Below are 24,120 nucleotides of genomic sequence, written 5' to 3'. Positions count from 1 at the left end.
TTGTTTAACAATTTGATTTATATTTACTGGCAGGATTCTCACAAATTTACATTTACAAATCAGGTGGGGGAAGGAAAAGAAAAACCTTTCTGGGCCTCTCTCACTCTGTGAGGAGGCTTACACTCCCTCTGGACTTTGGTTTCCTCCTTTGTCTTTCTTCTAGACTAAGCGAGTAACAAGAGGAAAAAGTCATGTCCTGGGGGTTGGCCTGGGGCACTGGGACAGGAAGCCAAGGTGCACTGGATTGCAAACTGAAGGCTGGAGATATGTTCACCAGAGGGACAAGAAGGCGCTCCTACTGACTGCGGACAAAACCTCCATTCCTGGTAGAGTGGAGCCAGTGTCTCGTTTGCAGTTCTTGGCAGAATTGCCAAAATAATTCCATCCATTTCTCTCCAGCTCAGAAACCACTCAGGAATTGTCGCCACTGTTTAGTAGGCTGGGTCTCCAAAGACTCCACCTCCAATCCCTACAATCTGCTGGCCACATGCCCCTCATTAGTCCTCCAATTCGAACTGCAGCGCAAACCGGGGCCCTTCTCGGGTCCCTCAGCTTACAGAGGGCCCAATTTTAGTTCCAGCTCTGAGTCATCCCTTCTGTTACCATAAACATCCAAGAAGCTCTAAGATACCCAAATGTCCAACCTGGTTTCAAATCCATTTTGCCACATATTTGCTGCTACCAAACCTCCCTGGACCTCAAATTTCTCTTCTGTAAAATGGGGTTATGTTACCTGTCTCACAGGCCTGGCATGTGGAATAAATGAAACAATCGTCAAATGTTTATCACTGTTCTGTATGTGTGTGTACAATGCTTTTCAGTATGGTTCTTCAACTGTTGCTTAAGTTTTGTGTTATCCCTTCCCACAATCTTTCTGGGGGCTGGGAGCTTGAGAGAGCTTTCCCTGGTAACTGTACAAAGGGGCAGGTCTCTTATAAATGCACCTCCTTCTCCAGACCCACCACAACCATGGAGTTTTGCTGAGGTGTCTGTACGGTTCTGCCTCTAGCTTGCTGTTGCTTAGGTGGGACTGCATAAAGCACTCTAAGGCGTTCAACTTTATTTACAACCAGACCCCTGGCTCCCTTCCTACCCCAGCTCCTCAGCTTAGCTCAGGAGAAGCTGAAGGAACAGTGACTCTTCTGCCACGCCCAGGACGTGAAGAGACGTGCAGGGTGGGCCCCTCACTTCTTCTGGGCTTGTGCCCTGGCCCGCTGAATCTTGTCGGCCGTCACCCCATCTGTGGCTCCAGTGCAGTGGGACAACACAAGGCTCAGCTCTGCCTCATTCCGGCGCTCGATGGCCACGTCTGCAGCCTGAGCCACATCCCTGTGGTTTGAGCAGGAGGGGAGATGGTGTTGGGCTGACCAAGGACACAAACCATGCCCCTCACCATCCACTGGCTCAGCCACCTAGCACCCACAGGGCCCTCAGCTGACGCACCCAACAAGAAGCAAGGCTTTGACCTTCTGCTCGGGACCCACGCGGGAGGCGTACTTCTTCGCCTCATATTTGTTGTGTTGCTTCATGCAGATCTCCACAAAGGGCTTAGAGAGGAAGGGGATAAAGGGAGAAGATAAGGCAGAGCCCCCTTGTCATCTCTTATGAGCAAAAGCCTAACTTGATATATTGCCCTTGTATATTTTATATATTTTTTAGTGTCTATAATTCCCTCACCCCTGCAACAGGTGTGAGCTCAACATTCTCAGGGCAGAAACAACCTAAATCAAAGATCTGTTAGAGCCTAGAGACCAACTATTTCCATGTATCCACCCCACCATCCGCTGCTACCCTTCCACAACAGCTGTTTCCTGCCTTCTCAGGGCCTGTGTTTTCTCTCATGGCTGCCCCACCTACCTACACCTCTGAACTGCCTGCCACAGAAAACAACCCCCTCAAAATAGCCTCCTCTGCCTGGCAGATGTGTTTTCCCTGTCCCCTCCACCCTCCACCCAAAGTGGACTTTTTCCTTGACATCTCCAGGCCGACTCAGGCCCATTCTCCTGCGTACCTGATACATGCACATAGGAAGCACCCACTAACTATTTTCAACAGTGGGAACAGATGCGCCAGTAAGTCATCAGCCTATCTCTAGACCCGGTCCTCTCCCCAGGACTGTCCTCCCTGGCAGGAGGGAGGGCCCCTGCCTCACCAGGTAGCCAATGGGTGATTTCTTGCTCTTAGAGAACTTCTCTAGTTCCTCCCAGTCTTCCAGAGCTGCCAGGGCAGTCAGCTTCAGCCACCAGAGCCTGTGGGGAAGCTGGGCTTAGAGGTGCTGTAGGAGGGACAGGGAACCCAGGACTTATTTGAAGCCTGGGCCCTCACCAACCTCTTGTCGGGGATACGGAAGTCACGTGCCAGCTGCTCTGCACGCTTGTTGTGGCCACCAAGGATGAGGGTCGTGACTGTGTCATGTAGAGACAGGTCTAGGAACTGACCCCCCAGCTCATCTTCTAGGCGTCGCTGTAGCCGTAGGAGCCGCATTTGATCCTCTGTGGCCTGGAGACAACGGATAAGGCAGGATGGAGATGAGAGAAGGGCAAAGTGGGAAGACTGGGAGAAGAGGCAAGGGAGAAAAAGAATAGGCCAAACCTTGGCTGCAAACTCATTCTTGGCCTTGTAGAAGGCGTCGGCTGCTGTCTGCAGAGCTGCTACCCGCCCCTCAATACGCTGTGAGGGCAAGAAGGGAAGCCTGAGCTCACAGCTCAAGGGATCTCAGCCCTCCCCACCCAGGACATGGTTTTCTCCCTGATCCCTGTGCCAAGGGTCACCAGGACCAGCCTTACCCATTGGGTGAACCACGCTGGTGTACCCTAGTGGAAAGGCTAGCTCCTCTGGGACCAACCCTCATTCTGGCCTCAGGTCTTCTCAGACTCTCCCTCGACAGTGAGGACCAGATAAGGTGTATGCCAAATATGAGGCCTAGATACCTGATGGAGGAACCAGACCAACAGCCCAGCCCACAGGCCCCACCCGCTCTGTGGGCCTCAGACCTCCTCTGCGGCGTAGCTGGCTCGGATGTGGAAGCTGCCCAGCTCCTGGTGGTTGTCATCCTGATTGTAAAGGTCCTTCAGCGTCTCTAGCTCCTGGTGCTTACAGAACTGGAGCCGGGGCAGGCAGTCAGTCAGTCAAAACAACTCAGGGGCTCAGGAGGCTCCAGGCCTACCGCTGCCCACTGCACACACCTGTCGGTACAGGCTCAGGGCCATGGGCTGGTTCCGAAGGGTCATGAAAAAATCTCCTCGGTTCAGCTCGTTCTTCAGGTGCAGCAACACCGTGAACACTACGGGACAATACAGTGGGGTGGGGACTCCAGCCCAGCCCCTTGCCCAGCTCGGGGCCCTGGCTTTGGCCTCACCCAAGCCTTGCTCACCCAAGTCAGTGTCCCCACTCTCGATGGCCTTGCTCAGTGCCAGTTTGCTCCTCTTCATTTTTAGGAGAAGAGGTACCTGCTCCCCAGAGCGAGGCTCATACTCCAGAAGCTGTGGGGTGGGAAGGAAGACACAGAGAGGAGGAGCTGGCCTGGGGGCCTTGGAAACCCGGGTCAGAACATTCAGAAAGGGCTGGGCACCCACACCTTGATAGCCAGCTCTGTGCGGCCACAGCCGTAGGCACGAGCAGCAATGTCGGAGTAGGAGACACCAGGTGTGTCCCCCAGCTTCTGGTTAATGGCTCGAGCAACATCCTCATCAGACACGTCCTTCTGTTGTACCTGCAGAGGGCGGGGGTGGTACACACACCTGGATCTCACCCTTCACCCCGCCTGTCCTCAATCAGAACCTGGCCCTTCAGCCCTACACTTCATATTTCCTACACCTCCCCAGCGTGTGAGAGTCCCTCAATGCTCTGGACCCTGAGCTATATCCTCACCTTGTAGCAGGCCCAATGGGCCAGGATCCTGCTGACACCCTGCACTTCAGGAAGGCGCAAGTACTCGCATATCTGGATAGCCAGGGGGTAGAGCCTCCGCAACACAAGCCTGGCAAGGGTACGGGGGTGAGGTGGGGTAGGGAGAGAGTGCAGAGTAGCCACAGTCTGTAACTCCCAGATCCCAAAGCAATGGGTCAGGAGCAGCGTCCATAAGAGCCCACCAGGGGCTGTAATGCTTGCCCACTTAGTGCCCTCCTCCCACATCCTTGGGCTTACTGTACCTGTCTAGCAGCACTTGGATGGTGAGCTGCTTGTATCTGCATTTTACCTGGTTAAGGATCCAGCTGGTAAACAAGCCTTATTTGCTAAAGACCTTCAGGCAGTATCTCTTCCCCTTTATCCCTGGCAATCCCCTGCCCCCCAACCTGCCACCCCTGGCTATGAACACCCTTCTAGCAAATTTGGGGATACTGGCTATAGGTGAGGGGGATCCCGATGTGATAGTCCCGAATGGCATTGAGCACACGCAGGTCCTGACACATACGCACGAAGCCATCAGGTGGAAATCTGTCGAGGAAACACTTTCCGAACGAAGCAGCCTTTGGAGAAGAACCAGAGGACAAGAGACGTGAGCTGCCCTCACACCATCCCAATCTTGCCCAGGGCCCCTCCCACTAGCCCCGTAGCCCAAGCCAACCCTGAGCAGGCTCTTCTGCATGTCTGGCCGGTGCTCATGTCCCGCAGCCTCAATGCACTGTTGCACGGCCTGGGTCAGCTGCCCCAGCTCCTGGATCTCCCGCAGGTACTCATCCGCTTTCTGGCTCTCTTTCTGGGGGAAGTGGGGATGCCAGGGATAGAGCATCATGGTGGAGAACACCCCACACCTGGCCCCCAGGCCCCTGGCATGTGGTTCAAGTGAGCTGCAGAGGTCAGATCCCAAGCCACCTCAGCCCACTCAGTCCACCGAGGTGTTCAGTATTCCCCGCAATTGCCTGTGGATAGCCCTGATACCTCTTTTTTTTTAAATTTTTTAAAAATTTTTTTAAAAATTTTTTACAGAGAGAAAGGGAAAGAGATAGAGTTAGAAACATCAATGAGAGAGTCATCGATCAGCTGCCTCTTGCACACCCAACACCCCCCCCCCCCCCCCCCGCCCCACTACTGGGGATATGCCCGCAACCAAGGTACATGCCCCTGACCAGAATTGAACCCGGACCCTTGAGTCCCCAGGCCGACGCTCTATCCACTGAGCCAAACCAGTTTTGGCTGATACCTCTTTTTTAAAAATATATTTTTATTGATTTTGGAGAGGGAGAAAGAGATGGAAATATCCTACACATCCCCTACTGGGGATCAAACCTGCATGTGCCCAAAACCGAATTTGAACCTGGGACTCTTCAGTCTGCAGGCCAACACTGTAGCCACTGAGCCAAACCAGTTAGGGCGGCCCTGAGACCTCTTGATAGTAGCCCGGACTTGTGCCTGGGCTGGGGATAGTGGGGCCTCCCTGCCCCTCCCTATTACCACATGGAGGACCCCATGTCACCTTAGTCCATCTGAGCTGGCCTTCTCCAGCCCAATCTAGTGCCCTGCCTGGACCCTTTCACAGGTGGCACCTGGCTGGGCTAATTAAGGGAAGGGAAGCATCTTGGGGTCCAGGGAGAGACCCAGGGCTTTACCTCATATTCCTTCTGGGCCTCTAATAGCAGTGCTCCGGGGGCCATTGAGGCAATTTTGAAGATCTCCTCGCTGGCCACTAGGGAAGGGATATGGTGAGTGTAGGAGGCAGGCAGGGAATCCTCTGCTCTCCCTCAGTGCTCTAATCCTGCTCTGGAGCAGTGCCCCACAGCAGTGGTGCCAACGTGCCCCCGCCCCAGGTCTTGTGGTGCCTTTGTGAGGGCCTCACCTGGAACCTCATGCAGGAACTCATGGGTGCTGCGGGAGAAGATGCGGACCCCATCCAGCTCAGGTACCAGGTAGGAGTCCTCATCCAGCACAAACCTGAGCTTGGTTAAGGTTCCTAAAATGGGATGGGACAGATGACCCCTGTTCCCCTCTCCTCTCCCATCCCCACAGGTAGCTCTCCAAGGATACTGGATGCTCTCAGGTGCATCACCCACCACCATCAGCCGCTTCTCCCAGGCCACCACAACAGCCTTCTCCTTGCTACGAGGACGGCTGCACCTGTGGGCAGCACCACACATACATGTTTGAGACATACACCGGACACCAGACCCTCAGCCAAGTCTCTCACATCACTACTTATATCACTTTGCCTTGGGATAGTCCTGTGCATGCTTCCTGCTCCTTATCCCATCCTCTGACTGACTTGAGTGCTTCCCTTTTACCCTGTGCTGTCAGCTCCAGCTGAGGCCCACAGCAGGCAGAGAAGATATGATGCAAGCTCCACTTGGCGTGGCCAGTGGACAGGATAAACCAAAGTGACCCAGGAAACAATGCTATGTCCACCCTCACCCCAGCATAAGACTCCCATCCTCACCAGACCATCTGCTTCGGGGGCGCCCGGATGTTGCAATTGAATTCGCAGAGTTTTTCCTGAAAGGATGCAGGGAATGACATGGTCCTATCCAAGCACTCAAGTTAAAAATCCCCTTCTCTACCCGAATCCCTGGACAAGGCAAAGTGCCCCTGTGTTTTCCCAGGAACAAACCTTGAGTGAAGCTGTCCCCATCCAGATATAACCCGTGTCTGTGAAGAGTGCCAGGTGTCGGTAGGTGAAAGAAACAGCCATCTGCAGGAAGCTGCTCACTCCTGGGGCCAGGCCAGGGGGCGTCTGGGGAAGGGTCAGGGAGGACACCCCAAAATACTAACTTCTCAGCACCTCCTCCCGGCCTCCCCCAACCCTTCCATTTCACAGGCCCTCACCACGGTGGAGCAGGCTGCATGGTCCAGGAGGTAAAGATCGGGCCCCACAGCCAGAAGAACGTGTGCCACTCGGTCCTGGCACAGTGTGGTCCAGCAAGAGGGTGCGCTCTGCAAACCTGTGGTCAGGGAAGAGGACAATCCCAGGATGACCAGAGCCCAAAGCTTCTGCCTCTGTGGAACCTACGGTCTGGAAGCACATCTGTGGGCACGGAATGATTGTCTCGGGAGTGTCAGCCCTCACCTGGCACTTCTGGCATTCGGCGGAGTTTGAGGTCACCCACATTGGCACTGAGGGTGAAGCGGTGGGCCCCTGTGAGGATGGCCACTCCGGAACCAAACTCAGTATGGAAGATTCGAGCATCTAGAACCCGATTCTGGAGCACCTCCTTGAGAGAGGGACAAGTGGAGAGGGACGTTGAAAAAAAATCACAGGGTCACAGACTCCATCCCTTTCCCCCAGCTTCCTGTGGCCCCTACATTGCCCATACTGAAGTGTCTCCGGAAGTCCCCGTGAAGCCCATAGACCAGCACTACACCATCTTCCTGCACGCAGAGGAGCTCCTCTTCAGCTGACCAGCCCAGGGACACCACTGGCCCACTCTTCCACTGGAGAGAAGTTCATGAGATTATCTTGGGACGCGGAAGCGCTGCCCAGCCCCCAGCCCCAAGGCAGGCCAAAGGTGCTCACCGGCAGACTGGCCAGAGGCATGCCAGAGGCAGAGTAGATGTCAAGTACCGGCCGTACACTCGCAGGCTTCTCCTTCCGCCAGGGGTTCCTCAGCAGTGCTGCAGCGGGAGAAGAGACCTCCTGTCCTAGTTCACCAGTCCCAGCCCACGTGAAGCAGGCCTCGTGAAGTAGCTCCTCAGGCCCACCACCATATGAAGCAGGCCTCAGGGGAACCAGAATTAAAAGCATCTCAATTTGGGGGGGAGGGTGGCATATGCCAGTGAGAACAACCCAACAATGAGACCCCTAGGAATCAAGGACCTTGACTTCATACCATGGTCCCAGGGCATGTGAGGCAGAGGGGTGACTTACCAATGGGGCCTCCGTAAGGCGCAGCAGCCACCAGGCAGTCCCTGAGCTCCTCCTTCAGGTCCCAGTCCATGCTGTACAGCTCATACTTCCTGCCCACAGAAAGGCGAATAGAAATCAGCTTCCTCGTGCCCATGAATCTGGATGAAGTGAGCCCCGGAGGAACCCCTAAAGCCTCCATTTGTTCTCCACAAGAACCTGTGGCCCCTCCAGGGGTGGGGAGGGAAGGTGACGACTAGAAACAATATGCATGCTTAGGTGCAGCATGGAAGGATGGGGTTCTTGGGCAAGGATACATGGTGGCAGGAGTTCCTGGAACAGGCAGGCTGTGTGGCCAATATCCAGGGCACAAACTGAGATAGGACTAGGGTGGGTGGCAGGTTTGAGTTCATTTAGCAGGAAATAAAACCCTGCTAGAGGGTCTATGAGGGTGGAGAGCCTTTCTTCTATTTCTGATTATTATTTTTTAATAATAGTTTATTGATTTTTTTTTTTTTTTAGTTTATTGATTTTTAAAGAGAGAGAAACATCAATATAGGAACACAACATCGATCGGCTGCCCCCTATATGACTCCCTACTAAGGATTGAGCCCAGGAGCCCATAAGCCCGCAATCAGGGCTTGTGTCCTTAACAGGGAATCAAACTGGAACCTCTTAGTGAATGAGACGACGCCCAACCAACTGAGCCACACTGACCAGGGGTATTTCTGGTGCGTAACACCGAGTCAGATCATGGGCTTTATACCTGGGGTCCAGCTCAACGCTAGTTAATAAAGAACTCCGTGTCAGAAGTACTGAGTTGGCAGTGCCTGAAAGAAACCCAAGAGGAGCTCTTCAGGCAGTCCAGAGCTGGGGAGAGTCCTGGGTTAGAGATGTCAATCTGTGAGCGCTTGGCTTACAACAGGAAACTGACATCGCAAGCCAGCACAGATGACTGCAATCTGAGATGTGTGAAGAGAGTGTGTGCCGCATGAGAAGACAAAGTAGGAGGGGAGAAGGGAACAGAGGAGTAGGCACTATTCCAGGCTGTCAAGAAACAAACGGTGGTTAAGGAGTGTGCTTTGGCTGGCATCATTTCAGGAACCTTCCCATTAAAGATCCGAAAGATGCTTGCCATTACCTTCTTTTTATTTCACATTCTTCTTGGGGTTCTAGTCAAAGTAATTTAGGGGAAAAAACAGAGAAGTTTCTATTTTGGAAAAGGCTCTAATTTTCTTTTCTTTATTTTTTATTAAGTTTATTGGGGTGACCTTGACAAAATTATACAGGTTTCAGGTATACAATTCTATAGCACATCATCTATATATCTATATATTATATTACATATACCACCCAAGTCAAGTTTCTATCACCATTTATCTCCTCAGGTCCCTGCTGATTGCTCATTGAGGCTCCTTATGGGAACTTGGCCTCAGCCGTGGGTGCAGCCATCTCTGTGATGGAGTGATGGTCAATCAGCATATTCCATCTTTATTACAATAGATACACACACACACACACACACACACACACACACTTGTCTTTATATATATATATATACATATGTATACTTTTACAAGCATATTTACATATAATCACATGAATGTATAAAAATACATAGGAAAAAACGCTCGGAGGCCTCCACATTAAGCCAGACAGTGGTCACTTTGGGGGAGGGTGGTGAGTGGGGGAAGGAGATAGGAGGACTTCCAATTTATAGGCCATATACTTTTGTATTATTGGAATTTTTTACAATCCCATATGCCTTTCTTTTGACACTTTGTTATAAAATCATGGGTGAAAATCTGATGGGAAAATAGAGCCATACAGACCTAGCATGCAAGTTATCAATTCATTGCTATCAGCTCCAAATTCATGCTTCAACATGTTGTGTTTAAGGGACAGCATACATTTTTTCCTTCACAGTGAGTAAGATGTTAAACTTTCTCAGTAGAGGGTGCTGGAGGGACACTGAATGAGGAAGGGGTTCTACTGCTGCTTCCAGCAAGGCTTAGCCAGGAGCCAGGGTGTGAGATATGGGGTGGTGATCTGCCCCAGCCATGCAACAACTTAGAAGGCTTACCCAGATTAATGATCAACTTCCCTCGGCTCCCTGCACAGACACCACAATCTAGGCCTCCTGCCCAGGCTGTACTTCCTCTGCATGCCAAGATGCTTGACCACTGGCTGTCCTGCCTGCCCACTGGAGCGTTTCCTCTGATTCCCTCTCAAATCCGTGCTCCTAGCCCCTGGCTGTGGCTCACCTTACAGATACTGTGTGCTCCAGGCTGCCTGCTTGCACCAGCTACCCAGCTTGCACCAGTTACAGCTCATCTATATTCCCCTACCCACTTAGCCCCAGAGGATTTCCTCTTTTTTTTAATCCTCACTCAAGGATATCTTCCATTTATTTCTAGAGAGAGTGGAAGGGAAGGAGAAGAGAAAGATGGAAGGGATGGAGGAAAAAAGAGAAACATTTACATGAGAGAGACACATCCATCGGTTGCACCCTGCATACTCCCCTACCTAAGCTGGGGTTGAAACTGAGACCCTTTGGTCTGTGGTCTGTCACTCCAAACACTGAGCCAAACTGGCGAGGGCTGAGGGTTGCTTCTTGCTTTTATAGAAACTGTGGGCCAGCAATGGCCCGGCAAATCAGTGAACTTCTCTGCCATCTAGTGGGCTAAAACTGTACAGGGTGGGGCAAAAGAACAGTTATGAGTACTCGAAAGAGAATTATTCCTGTATTATTATTTATTATTTTCTATATGAACAACTGTAAATTCCTGTATTTTCTCCAATGAGGCTTAAACCCCAGCCTGGGAAGGGCCCCCCTTCTACATTTGTCATTCCTTGGGTACTCTCCCTAGGCTACCATATAACATTTTCTTATCTCTTTACTCTTTTTTTCAATTAATATAATAATTCCTTATATTTCTCAAACTTTGCCAGTTTAAATCTCCTGACTGGACCTAGACCGATAAAGACTTGACTCTGAGAGTGGTCCCAAGAGACAGACCACAATGATGGGATTTGAAGGTTAGATTGATCATGTACTTAAAGCTTGGGTGCAGTGCTGAGCTCCCTGACAATGGGAAATGGTTATTAGTAACCCATTGCATCCAGTGACATCATAATTAATCCAGCCTGCAGTTTTCTGTGATGAAATGCCAAAACACACATGTGCTTTGGGAATGACTTCTGTGCCTGATTGTATGGCAGTAATAATGATTGTGGATGGATTATTTTGAGTGCACTTGAACATTTACAAAGAGAAAATTACAAGCTTGAGTCTGTTAACTTTCAGTTCAAGTCATGGTCTGAGAGGCAGAAAGTGTCTATAACCGCCCTAAAACAATTTAATATTTATTACAGCCATACATCTGCTACTGCTGGAAATCAAAAGCAAATTTTAATTAAGTGGATTATTAAATTATAACAGTTGAATTCACTAACATGTTATTTCTCATGTGAAACTTAGGGCACTAGTAAGGAAAGAAAGGAATCCTGAAAACTGGAAGGAAGATATCTGGTTAGACCCAGATGAATCTAACAATCTTGAACCCCCAATTCATTCTGAGTCTTCCTTACTAGTAGAAGTAGCTTGCACTCCTGTGTCTGTGGAGATTTACCTTCTTCTGCTTGAAAACCTTTTGATGACCTCAATTGGGGCAGAAGTCTTGGGAGCCTCCTTCCCCAAGGCTGAACTAGCTAACTCTACCACTCTGTGGCTAACCTGTCAACAGCAGAGACCAATGCATGGCCCCAATATAGTACCATTCCCAGGAGGACCAACCTTGCAAATTGATTACATTAGAGGTCTAATGTAAGGGGGAATGAAAGGGGAATGATTTGTCCTCACTGGAATACAGACACATTCTGGATGTGGATTTGTCTTCCTGACCTGTAATGCTTTTGTCAGCACCCACCATCTGTGGAATTACAGAATGCCTTATCTCAGGATGTGACATTCTGCAAAGCATTACATCTAATCAAGGATCTGTTTTCACAAAAAGGAAAGGGCATCATGGGCTCAGGTCCATGAGATCAATTAGTCTTACCATATACCCCATCACCAGGAGTGGCTGGCCTAAATCCATTGACAATTCCAACCAGATGGATGCCAGTATCCTAAAAGGCTATTACATGGTGCTGTTTCCTCTAGAGTCAGAATCAAGGGATGGAAGTGAGGGTGGCTCTTCTCATTATTACACCTACTGACTCTTACAAAAATGTTGCTTCCAGTTCCATAACTTTGAGATCTATTGGTTTGGAGAGGTCCATCTCCCTGGGGAGAATGTTTCCACCAGGAGATACAATAGATTCACTGAATTGGAAGATAAGAGTGCCGCCTTGCCATCCTGGGTTCCTTATGCCACTGAACCAACAGGCCTAAGAAAATGGAGTTAATTTACTGGCTGAAGTGATTATCTTGATTACCAAGCGGAAACTGAGTTGCTGCTACATAATGGAGGCAAGAAGGACTATGTCTGACACTCAGGGGATCCCCTGGGGCACCTCTTTGTACTTCTGTACCTGATTGTAAGGTTTAATAAAAAACCTCAGCAACCAAAGAAAGCAGAATGACTGAAATGACAGTTTGGGTCACTCCATTATTTAAACAACCAGAGCAGTGGGGGTTCTGGCTGAGGACAAGAAATGGGCAGTTGAAGAAGCCATAGACAACAACTATTGTACAATCTCATGACCAATTACAGAAATGCAGCCTGTAGTCGCTTTGCACATTTTCTTCACACTTGTTACATGCATGTGTTTATATGTATACACTAGCCATTATCTTCTCTCTCCTTCCCATTTTTTTATTCACACACAAATAATTAGAGGTTAACTTTACAATTTCATTTTTGGGTAACATGACTATTCAGTGGGACTGAGGGAGAAATTAATACAGTGATAGATATGACTGCTAAGATTGCTTTCTCATTTTGGGAAAGAGTATTTACTTGTAAGAAGAATGGCGGTAGCTTCATTAGCAGAAATATAGACTTTTGTTGTTATGAGGAAGTTCGAAAGTGTATAGAGGGTGCATTTGGAGCTGAGTAGTCAAAGGGTAGACGGTACCAGTTATCAATTTATCTGTCAACTCCAAATTCACCCTTCAATACGTACTTCACATGAACTAGATGTTAGCTTTTCTCAGTAGAGGGCAGTGTAGGGACACTGCAGGAGGAGGGAACCGCTGTTTCCAGCAGCAGGTCAGTCAGCAGTGTGGGTATGGGGACACCTGGTGATGCTCTGCCTCAAATACACACCCAGAACAAACAATCCCTTGATAACCTCACAGCCTTGGCCTAGACTGGCGTCCATTTTCCTGTGGCTCTCTCCACACAGACACTGCATGCTTTAGGTCTCCCACTCACACTGGTGCTCTCACTCTCTGTGCAACCTCTGGCCAACAGCTATGGCTCATCGGTGTAAAGGAGGGCTGCTTCCTGCTTGCACAGTGACTATGGACCAGCTCTGGCCCTAGCAAACCAACCATCTTCTCCACTACCCAGTGGGCTGCAACTATACCTTTTCCATCAAGATTGGAATGCCAATTAGGGAGGGTACTTCTATCTCCTTCTAAGTTTGTCCTTCCTTTCTCCTCAGCCCTAGGGGAGGACAGAGTTTTATCTTAGTTACTTTGTTATCACAGTTTAAGAGTTCTTTATCTGAAACTTCACTTATTTAGTCAGTCCTTGCTTTCTGTCTTTCAGTTAGACAAGTACTGATGCAACCAGTGTACCATCCCACAGACCACTTGCTTGTTACAAAGGGAGAAATATGACTTTACAATGAAGGATGTGCCATCACCATCCTAATTCCCTTGTTAATGTCAGCATCCTTCATAGCAGACAACCCGATAAAATGCTGACTCCAGATGTGATGCAGCACAAACACCATGTCATTGCCTATAAAGCAATTCTGCCAAAAATGTTCAACTAGAATCTGATCCAGTGGTTCTCAACGTGGGGCACATGCCTCACAGTGGAGCAATTTGATTTTTCAGTGGGGCAATTAAGAATGAGTTATTAACAGTAATATTTTTCATTTCTTATGGTCCTAGAGGCCTCATATACAGCATATAAATATATATTGTGACATATTTATGCATTTCAGTTCTCTATTATGTTTTGAAACATTTTGCTCTTTTTTCATATCATTTCATATTATTTAAAAAAAAAAATTTCTTAGTATTTATTCCCCAGCACTTCAACTGCCTTTTTGTTCTTTTATTTTTCTCTTTCATGGATGCCATGTTCTTTGGAAGCTTGTTTAGACCAAGTTAATGGCCTTTTAGGCTTCCTCACATGAATAGGAGTTCACTTTTTAAAAAATATATATTTTTATTGATTTCAGAGAGGAAGGGAGAGGGAGCAATAGGAACATCAATGATGAGAATCACTGATCGGCTGCTGCCTGCACACTCCCAACTGTGATTCTCTCTCATCATTGATGTTTCTATCTCTCCTTCTCCCTTCTTCTCTGAAGTCAATGAATATATTTAAAAAAGCAGCTGCATGTAGCCAGCATCTCAGATGATTTGACATAAGGGGTCCTGGACAACAGCAGCAGAAACACTGGCTGAGGGAGGGTGTGGGTGGATGGAACATAGTTTGTGACAAGGGACAGGTGTTCATCTCCTCAAAGGGGGTAGGAAATAGAGCAGGCAGGTTTGCTCCAGCAACACCTAGGTCCTTCTATACAGTGACTTCCAGTTCTCCAGGAAGCATGAGGTGAAATTAGCTGTTGGGAAGAAGGACCAAGGAGACTTTAAATTTCAGTATTTCCAAAATGTTTTGTTTACAATTAAATGTTCCTTTGTATAATCTTCTGAAAGGAAAAGCAGAGCACTTGTGGTGAGTGTAGGCTGACCCCACATAAAGGATTGTGAGGGCCCACTTGAAGCTGATGCCATGGATTTGTAGTAGACTCAGCCTCTCTGTGTCAGATCCTCATAGCAGTGCTCAGCAGCCTGGGGAGGGCACAGAGATGATGAGTGGTGTGATTCTGGGCCAGTCAGGTGCAACCAAAGGGCAAGGAACCAGATTGTCAGGGAAAAGGCAAGAAAGAGACGGAAATGACTGACCATGGCTGTACACCAGCTGGACAGGGAGAGACACATTTATAGAAAGAAATTTTGCATGTGGACACAGAACAGCGGACCCCAGGAATGAGGATCACGGTGAGGTTGAAAGACAGGTGTGTTAGAAGGTATCAGTGTCAGGGAGGACAGGAGCTTGTGGCCAGAGAGGGGACTGTCTGATTTGAACGGTTGAAGTAAAGTAGTTCTGGATAAGAACAGCACACAGTTGGGGTGGCTGAGGTGGATAAAATCACTTGAGTAGACTCATGGAACCCTGAAGCCAGGTGGTCAGGGAAGTTACTCTGGAAGGTGCAAGAACTGGGATGCTTAGGAGGCTGTGGGCCAAAGTCTCTATTCAAACAATCAGTGAAGGGTCCAGGAAGTTGGCAGTGACACAGACTAGGATGGGAAGGAGGCTCTGAAGTGGGTGCACAGTAAGGGTCAGGGAGTGAAGAGCATCAAAGCAAGGACCACTTCCCAAGGCCTTGAGGTAAAGAAGGCTTCGCAGGGACAGCGAGGTGACTCAAACCTCGAGGGCAGCATGGGCTATGGATGGGCAGAGTGAAGGACAGCAGGGAGTGTGGCCTCTCAGAAAAGTCTGGGGATGTAGACTTTGTGAGGACAGGCCACACCTTCAACGAGGAATGCTGGTTATATCTCTCTCTTCTACTCGAAGGTCCCAGAAGTGGAAATCCCCTGAGCACCAGTAAATGGACTCTAGAGTCTAATGCCAGGAAATCACTAAACCTAGCAGCTCTGGTCGCATCAATTCCAGCCTCCTCGAGGGAACAGTGAAGAAATTCTCCTGCAAGTGCAGCTAAAATGCTGGAAATGTGTGGTCCACTACAGTGTGAGAAGAGTCCTGTGTGAAAATAGATGATCTCTACCTCTGGCTTAGTTGGTTGAGCACTTTCTCATGCACCAAGGGATTCCTGGATCGATTCCCAGTCAGAACACTTATTAGGGTTGTAGGCTTGATCCCTGGTAGGGGGCACGCAGGAAGCAGTTGATCAATGGTTCTCTCTCATCAATATTTCCTCTCCTTCACCCGTCCTCTCTCTTTAAAATAAACTAAAACATATTAAGAAAAAATACATGATCTCCAACTGGTCCAGGCTGGGCTGATAAACCACTAGGAATGAAGAAGCACATTACATCTAGCCTTGGGGAATAATCTATTATTTACAAAATATCCAGGCCCTAAAGAGAATCCATCATCATCCCTGAAATCCTTTGACTCCTACCTCCTTCAAAAACAGATACTGCCCTGGCCTGTGTTTCTCAATGATTAGTGTCATCCCATGTACTGAAAGGTGGAAGGTTCGATTCCCAGTGAAGGGCGTGTACCTGGGTTGTAGGTTTGATCCCTGGCACCAGTTAGGGCACATGTGGAGGCAACTAATCAATGGGTCTCTCTTCACGTTGATGTTTCTTTGTCTCTTTCTCCCTCTATACCCCACTCCTGCCTCCCTTCCACTCTCTAAAAATCAATGGAAAAAAATATCCTTGGGTGAGGATTAACAAACAAACAAAAACAAAACACAAAACACAAACACAAATACTACTAAAGAACTCTTGTACACTGTTACTGGAAATGTAAAGTGATTCAGCTACCACAGAAAACAGTGTGATAGTTCCTAAAAATATTAAGCAGAATTACCATAGGATCTAGCTACTCCATTTCCGGGTATATATCCAATAAAATTGATAACAGGGTCTTGAAGAGCTGTTTTTACAGTACTGTTCATAGCAGCATTATTCACAACAGCAGTGAGGTAGAAGTTACTTAAGGGTTCATTAGAGGATGAACAGAGAAGAAAAATATGATATACATACAAAGGACTTAACAAGAAAGGTAATTCTGCAGAAACCGGTATGGCTCAGTGGTAGAGCGTCGGTCTGTGGACTGAAAGGTCCCAGGTTCGATTCCGGTCAGGGGCATGTACGTTGGTTGAGGGTACATCCCCGGTAGGGGGTGTGCAGGAGGCAGCTGATTGATGATTCTCTCTCATCAATGTTTCTAGCTCTCTATCCCTTTCTCTTCCTCTCTGTAAAAAGTCAATAAAATATATTTTTAAAAGAACCCAAACAACCAACAATGATACCTATTTTGTGGGATTGTGAGACTTAATACAGATAAAAGTACTTAGCAAAGTGTATAGTACATAGAAAGGCACAACTTCTGCTAGCCAAAATGATATATGCTCCACAGCAAGGCTCAGACTTCTACTCCTTTCTGCAGTACAGCACACACAGGTAAACACAGGCTAGCCACGCAGGTCAACACTTCGACCTCCTGGTGCATCGACAAAGCGATAACTTCATATCATAAATAGGAATTCTGTAATAATGAGGCCATTACTCTCCTAATATTTAATAAGCCTGCATAGGCAACATATATTTTCAAAATACAAGTTAATATTTTCAAAAGTGTATGCTGTGTTGTTGTAGACACTAAATGTCTACATCCCTTCTCCACAATTATAATACAAGTATCGTTCTTTCCTCACTTTACTGATTTTAACTAAACTTTTGCAATTCCCCCCCCCCCCATATTGTATGGAAACATATTAGAAATAACAAATGCAACAGAGGTCTAAAAACTGCCACAAGGCATTTGTCCCTCTTACGGGCAAAATGTGTCTTCAATTGAATAAGACTTCAATGAGATGTCTTTATGATCTTTAGTTGCAATCAATGAAGTGTTTCTTAAAAACTTTATTGGGCAACTACTTACTGCATAGCAGGCACTGTTCTAAAGAAGCACTGGAGATAAAGAGATGTAAGAAATATGCTCTCAGCCCTCAAGAAACATGGTTTAGCAGAAGAAACCTTCTATACAATCATTGCCCTACTTTGCCATACATAAACGCTGGCACTGGGTCCAAAGGAAGTCAGCTGTCTCTACTGGTTGGATCAGGGGAGAGTACAGAAAGGACCAAGTCTTAAAGGATGAGCAAGAATGATCCAGACAAATAATGAAGGAAATGGCAGTGCCCACATAAGGAACTGCACGCTGGGGAAAAACACAGGGAGCCATGAAACCTCAAGCTATTTTGGGGTCCTGTTCTGTGTAACCGAACCCAAAATTTGGGTACAAGAGGGGCAAATGAAGTTGGAGAGATTAATAGGAGCCGACTTATAGATCTAACAAGAGTAGTTTGTACCAAGGATAATGATGGAAACAATTTACACTTTAGAAAGATTAGTGGAATCTACAACTCCCATGAGAGGGCTGTCCTTAGCTGGGGGTCGCAAATCGCACAGCCCCGGATTCACCGACGACTGGTCCCCTTCTCCCCGCCTTGGTCAGCTACCCCGCCCGCCGTGCGCCCCTCCGCCTCTCGGGGCGCCCCTGGGGTCTGACTTCGGCAGGACCTCCTGGCAGGAGCCTGGGCACTCGCTGTCATCAGGCGGCCTCCTCTAACGTGATGTGAGCATCATTCCGGAAGCTGACAGACCGAGGCTTCAGCGCTGGGCTCTGCCCCTGCCCGTGTGACCACTAGGCTTGCCTGCCTCAGTTTCCGCACGTTCAGCGGCAGACGCCGGGGGGAGAGCCGGCGAGGGGCGGACCCCGGCGCCGAGTGACGGGGTCGCGCGCGGCGGGCTCCGCCCCGACTGGAGCCGGCGGGAGAGCGGGGTAAGCCAGGCCGTGGGTGCGTGGGTGGGTGGGAGGGCGGCACGGCTCACCGATAAAAGGCAGAGTCCCCGAGCGGGTTCCAGTTCGCCGTGTAGCAGTCCATGGTTGGTGCAGGGGCTCCTGGGCAGCACTGACAGGGACACCCGCCTAGCAAGGGCTCCAGGCCGCCACTTCCGCTTCCGCCCTCCTGGATCACGTGGGGAGGCCGCCGCCGCCGCTGCCTTGAGCGTTCTGGGCAGCAGCATTCGGCTGCCGCCGCTCCCCCGCCCACACCCGGGCCTAGCGCCCGCCTCGGTGGGCCTGGCTCCGGTTCCAGCCCCGGCACGGCAGCCAGCCCCGCCTCCTTCCTGTCCCCTCGGGCATTGAGGGTGCACAGGGCGGGACATGGGGGACCGGAAGTGGGAGCGATGAGCGTCGCCGCCCCGGGCGCCGAGGCTCGAGGCGCCGTCGGGGCCGCCGCGACGCACGCATGGAGAACGCTGGGCGCCGGGCTTCGCACCGACGGCTAATCGGGTCGCACGGGCTCTGCGGGGCGGGGACTGTGCATCACCGACCGACCTCCCCGGGCGCGGGAACATGAGGCCAGCCCTGGAGCTCAGTGCAGGCGAGGCGCGCGGGGCGCGGGCCTGCCCTGTTCGCGGGTGAACTGCTTGGCGCTCCGGGAATCGGTAATTGGCGCGGGCGGGTGCGCGCGCATGCGCGAGGCCGTGGCGGCACGTGGCGGGGCGCCGGGCAGCGCCGGGCGGGAAGCGCCCCTGTGCCCCGGAGGCCTAGGCGCCAGCGGTGACCGAGGCCCGTGCCACCATGGGCCCCACCCTGCCGCCGCCACCGCCTGGTCCCTGGAGCCCTGAGCTGCCGGGGAGGGGCCGGCGCTGGTCTCCTTTATCCTGAGTTCCCGCTCTCGCGGGACTAAGTGGCCTCTTCCTGCAGCCGGGTCCTCCACAGCGGCGGCATGGTCTTCTGTCTGGAGAACAAGGAGCCGCGCTGCTCCCGGCGAGGCGCCATGGTCCACCTCCAGGCCTCGGAAGTCCAACAGCTGCTACACAACAAGTTCGTGGTCATCTTGGGGGACTCAAGTGAGTGCTCCCCTAGGATCACATTGCTCAGTCCCGCACCTGCAGCCAGTGTTCTAAGTCGGAGACTTTGCCTCCATCTCTAACCTCCTCTCTGACCCCTAGTCTATTCCAGTCCAGTAGGTTTTCTTATTTCATTTCCCTGTGCACCTTCACAGGTGTCCTGACAGATGTAGCCTTGTCAAGCTTTTCACACCATCTTGCTTAGTGGTTTTTCTCTCCCTGACCTCTCCCATAATTTCCCTTAGGGGAGCAGGTGACTCAGCTGACTTCTGCTAGCTCTCAGGTCACTGTATACTACGTTTGGGGGTGGTGCACAACTAGAAGGATCAGTGGCAGTGCCAGGACTTTGGAACCTCACCCTTTCTCCTGCCTCACAGTCAACACTCCACAGAAGTGGTGTTGGGCAAGCCCAGCCTTAGGAAAATGGGGAGCCTGGACGTGGGAGACACGGGGATGGGGTGAGGCTTGCCTTAGCCCCACGATCTGTCTCCCTGCAGTCCAGCGAGCTGTGTACAAGGACCTGGTGCTCCTGCTCCAGAAAGACTCACTGCTCACAGCCGCTCAGCTGAAAGCCAAGGTGAGGGAAACTTGGTAGTAATGCCAATGGTGGGGTGGACACAGACCCTGGCCTGGCAGGGTCTTCCTCCTTGGCACGGGTCTGACCAGCTGGGTCTGGGGGTGGGCAGGGGGAACTGAGCTTTGAACAGGACCAGCTGGTGGCTGGAGGTCAGCTGGGCGAGCTGCACAACGGGACACAGTACCGAGAGGTCCGCCAGTTCTGCTCGGGTTCTGGCCACCACCTTGTGCGCTTCTACTTCCTCACCCGCGTCTACTCCGAGTACCTGGAGGACGTCCTGGAGGAGCTGACGTATGGGCCTGCTCCGGACCTGGTGATCATCAACTCCTGCCTCTGGGATCTGTCCAGGTTGAGGGAACTATTGGTTGAGGGTGGAGGTATGGCTCAGAGGCCATCTACCTCTGTGCTGTTTGTTGCCCACCCACTGTGCTGCCCAACAGGTATGGCCGCTTCTCAATGGAGACTTATCGAGAGAACCTGGAGCGGGTGTTCATGCGCATGGACCAGGTGCTGCCAGACTCCTGCCTGCTGGTGTGGAATATGGCAATGCCCCTGGGAGAGCGTGTCACTGGGGGCTTCCTTCTGCCTGAGGCAAGTGACCCAGCCCCAGAATGGAAGGAGGGGACAGTTGATCAGTAGGTAGAGGACCGTCCATCCCCAGCCTGCTTCATTCTGTGGCCCTTAGATGCTGTCCTTTCTCTCAGCTCCAACCCCTGGCGGCCTCCCTGCGGAGGGATGTGGTTGAAGGGAACTTCTACAGTGCTACACTGGCCGGGGACCACTTCTTCGACGTCCTGGACCTCCACTTCCATTTCCGGCATGCAGTACGGCACCGGCACCGGGACGGTGTCCACTGGGACCAGCATGCCCACCGACATCTCTCACACTTGCTTCTGGCCCACGTGGCTGACGCCTGGGGTGTGGAGCTGCCCAAGCGTGACTACACCCCCGGTGAGCCCTGCCACGAGTGGGGAGGGTGGTGATGCAGAGCGGGCCCTCACAGCACAGGGCGCACAGACAGAACAGGACAGAGCTGCTCTAGGGGAATAGAGGCCCCTGAAGGATTGCTTCTCTCTCACCCCCTGAGGAGGGTAAGATCGCAGGAGCCACAGGGCAGTCCAAGGTGGTTCTTCTGGTCTAGCCACATAGTGACTTTTGGCTTCTACGAGTATTGAGTACATGAGAGCATGTCAAGAGATCTCCACCCTACAGATGAACTAGAAGGGAATGGGAGTACTCTGAGCGAGGCATGGAAGTGCGGGGTAGAAAGATACAGAGGGAGGAAGGCCAGTCCAGGCAGTGTGGCAGAAGTCCCTTGGCTGGTGCTGTCAGCCTCTCAGTTCCTGCCTGCTCCAAAGGGGCATCGTGGCTGAGTGTTTCTACATCTGCTTCTCCTCTGGATCATGTCCTCAAAGGAAAAGTCTCCTGCCTCCCTTGTTAATAGCTCATGAACCCTTCTGCTTCCGTGTTTAGCACAGTTGCTGTGTGCACAGTAGCTACAGGTTAGTGTTTGATGAAAGAGAGACACGAGTTGTGTTAGAAAGCTGTTCGCCAAAGCACGGGAGGGGGTGGTGGCACAGACAGACCAGCAGTGTGACAGAGGCAGACTTCTGGGGCTTGGCAGCCAGGAGTTGGAGCATCAGGGAGGTGAATTAGGACTTTGATTGTCTAATGGTCCAATTTCCTTGTGTTTTAGGTGAGAGAACTGATCCCCAGCAAAGAAGGGGTGCTCTGAAGGCCATGAGGCTAGGTGGTGGTGGCTCAGGTCTCCTGAGCCAGTTTGTAGCTACAGAAATAGGGGGAGAGTTGGGGGGAGACTGAGTTGGTGAGTTTGGTCAGGGCGGTTCGGTCTGAGGTACTGTGGAAATGTGGAGTAGATGTGGAGTCAGTGGTGTCCACAGAGAGATGGGAGCTGAAGGGCAGGAGTGTGAACCTCGAAGGAGAGAGCAGAACCACAGCCACATTTTGGAGGTGGAAGGAAAGAGAGGCTAATGGAGGAAACAGAAGGAGATGAAGGTAGAGGCATTTTCAGGGAGGATGAGGCTATTGGCCATGTCATGTGATTGTCAGGAAGAAAGGAATTTGATAAATTTGCCAGGAAGTGGCTACATTTAGTGGGAAAAGTGTTGCATAATTGGAGCAGGGTTAAAGAGGTAGTGAGCAGTTGCTGAGGGAATGGAGATTGGACACAGTACTCTGGACATTTGAAAGGAACAGGGCACTGCTGGGGGAAGAGGGTGACAGGATCTTTATGTTTATAGGAGAGAAGATTTACTAACTTATTTACTGGTCTGTGGTTAGTTGCTCGGAGAGGGAAAGACTAAAGAGCCAAGAGCTGAGCAAACAAAGGTAGAAGGCTCTTTGGAGGGGAGCATGAGGTCAGAATAAAGGTGGATCTACTGACTTTTGAGAAAGGCAAGGGAGAAGGAACACACCTTGGGCTTGGCCTGAAATGAGAGGGAGTGAGGAAAACTGGGTAGATGGCAGAAGGTACTCCCGGCTGGAGGAGGGAGTAGAGGTTTAGGGGAGCGGAGGGCTGGCGTTCAGGGCAGCCTGGCCTCTCAGGCCTTCCTAAAACAACCATCCCATTCCTAGACCCATGGATTGAGGACTGGCCAGAGCCGGATCATCTGTTCCAGGGGAGCCAGGGGCAGCCCCCAGACTTTGGGGAGCAGCTGGCCTTGCCCCCACCCTCTCCCTTGCCCCCTCCCATGCCTTTTCTCTACCCCCTTCCTCAGCCCTCCCCACCTCCCTTGTTCCCACCCCTGCCCCAGGATGCCCCTTTTTTCCCATGCCAGCCCTTCCCACCCCATGAATTCTTCAATTATAATACAACGGAAGACTGCTCAATGCCACCCCATTTAGGTAGGTGCCTCTGCAGCCTCCATTCACAACCTTCCCAGCCTCTCCTCGCACCTTTCCAGCCTGGCCTCCTGTGTCCAGGCCGGGAAACGAGCAGTTGGATAACCCTTGTGCTCCAGCCTCTCCACCCCCTCCTCAGGATTGGGTTCAGTCATAGCTGAGTCTAGAACAGCATATGTAGACTCGTTGATCAGCTCACTGATTGTCAGTTTCCTGGTTTGGAGGAAGTATGGGGAAACTGAAGCCCAAAGGAACTCACCCTGGAGGACCAGAGCAGCCTAAAAGCAGAGGGGGCTCACTGGCTAGAAGCCCACTCTGTTAACTGACTGGTTCTTTTGTAGGATGTGGCCCTGGAGTGAATGTGGTGCCCGGTCCGCTGCCACCTCCAGTTTCTGGCCCTGTCCACCACGGTCAGCACCGGGGCCCGGTGGTCCACCGGGGAATGCCGCGCTGTGCTCCCAGCAGCCCCTACCATGTGCCGAGGATGGGGGGACCCTGCAGGCAGCGGCTCAGACACTCAGACAGACTGATCCACACGTACAAACTGGACCGGCGGCCTCCTGCACATTCGGGGACGTGGCCTGGGTAGCCTGGACCTCGGGCCGGGGCTGGATGTGCCAATGGCCCTGCCGGGCCTGCCTGCCACCCAGGTGCTGGGCCATGATGTTGCTGTGCCTGGCATCGTTCTTGTCCACTGCTGTCACCAATAAAGGCATGGAAGAACAGCGTGGCATCTTCCTGTGTCTCCCAAACCACGGCCTTAGGAGCTGGGAGCCTGCCTCTGGGCTCTTTCCAGCTTTGGACCTTTCACCTCACACTGTTTGGGAATTGCTGAATGTGGCTTTCCTGTGGCCTCACACCCTCATTCTCACCAGAACACACGTGCACTAACAAAGCTCGTGGGCAGGTTACCTCTTGTCAGCAGCTCTCTGGGATTGGAATAGCAAGGGCTGAGTTGAAATTTTACTTTTATTTCTTTAATAAATGTAGGTTGGTGAATTGATTTTAGGGAGAGGAAGAGATAAGAATTGATTTATTGTTCCATTTATTTGTGCATTCCTTGGTTGATTTTTAAAAAAAAAGATTTATTGATTTTTTAGAGAG

General features: G+C 50.9%; 2 protein-coding genes across 5 annotated transcripts; one reads left to right on the top strand and one right to left on the bottom strand.

Annotated features, from left to right (window-relative positions):
- On the bottom strand, positions 1-18,683 carry VPS16 (VPS16 core subunit of CORVET and HOPS complexes). 3 transcript variants are annotated; one of them, XR_004984472.2, is made up of 25 exons: positions 18,552-18,683; positions 7,796-7,884; positions 7,445-7,542; positions 7,234-7,362; positions 6,998-7,142; positions 6,757-6,872; positions 6,542-6,664; positions 6,371-6,426; positions 5,965-6,054; positions 5,777-5,871; positions 5,550-5,626; positions 4,568-4,699; positions 4,342-4,469; positions 4,152-4,187; positions 3,871-3,979; positions 3,578-3,712; positions 3,374-3,482; positions 3,186-3,283; positions 2,994-3,101; positions 2,593-2,670; positions 2,330-2,499; positions 2,153-2,249; positions 1,444-1,547; positions 1,094-1,329; positions 1-164 (listed from the first exon to the last, which is right to left on the bottom strand). XR_004984472.2 is itself a non-coding variant. In XM_036419163.2 (24 exons), exons 1-24 carry the CDS (start codon positions 18,602-18,604, stop codon positions 1,185-1,187), a joined length of 2,520 nt encoding a protein of 839 aa, XP_036275056.1. In that variant the 5' UTR covers positions 18,605-18,683; the 3' UTR covers positions 1-1,184. The 3 variants fall into 3 exon arrangements, 2 of the variants coding, with proteins under 2 accessions (XP_036275056.1, XP_036275057.1); XM_036419163.2 differs by having other exon boundaries at positions 1-1,329; XM_036419164.1 differs by lacking the exons at positions 7,796-7,884; positions 18,552-18,683 and having other exon boundaries at positions 1-1,329; positions 7,245-7,362.
- Positions 18,684-18,759: 76 nt separating this feature from the next.
- On the top strand, positions 18,760-23,741 carry PCED1A (PC-esterase domain containing 1A). Of its 2 annotated transcripts, XM_036419181.2 has the most exons (8): positions 19,028-19,169; positions 19,432-19,577; positions 20,075-20,154; positions 20,264-20,502; positions 20,595-20,745; positions 20,859-21,105; positions 22,750-23,019; positions 23,358-23,741. In XM_036419181.2, the coding sequence occupies exons 2-8, from the start codon at positions 19,454-19,456 to the stop codon at positions 23,603-23,605; spliced, it is 1,359 nt and encodes a 452-aa protein (XP_036275074.1). In that variant the 5' UTR covers positions 19,028-19,169; positions 19,432-19,453; the 3' UTR covers positions 23,606-23,741. The 2 variants fall into 2 exon arrangements, with proteins under 2 accessions (XP_036275077.1, XP_036275074.1); XM_036419184.2 differs by lacking the exon at positions 22,750-23,019 and having other exon boundaries at positions 18,760-19,169.
- The last annotated feature ends 379 nt before the right edge of the window (positions 23,742-24,120 follow it).

This window comes from Pipistrellus kuhlii, unplaced genomic scaffold (genome assembly GCF_014108245.1).
Source record: "Pipistrellus kuhlii isolate mPipKuh1 unplaced genomic scaffold, mPipKuh1.p scaffold_m20_p_6, whole genome shotgun sequence".
NCBI classification, from domain to species: domain Eukaryota; kingdom Metazoa; phylum Chordata; class Mammalia; order Chiroptera; family Vespertilionidae; genus Pipistrellus; species Pipistrellus kuhlii.
Note: the sequence above shows the minus strand (reverse complement) of the source record. Positions and strands in the feature narration are given on the sequence as shown.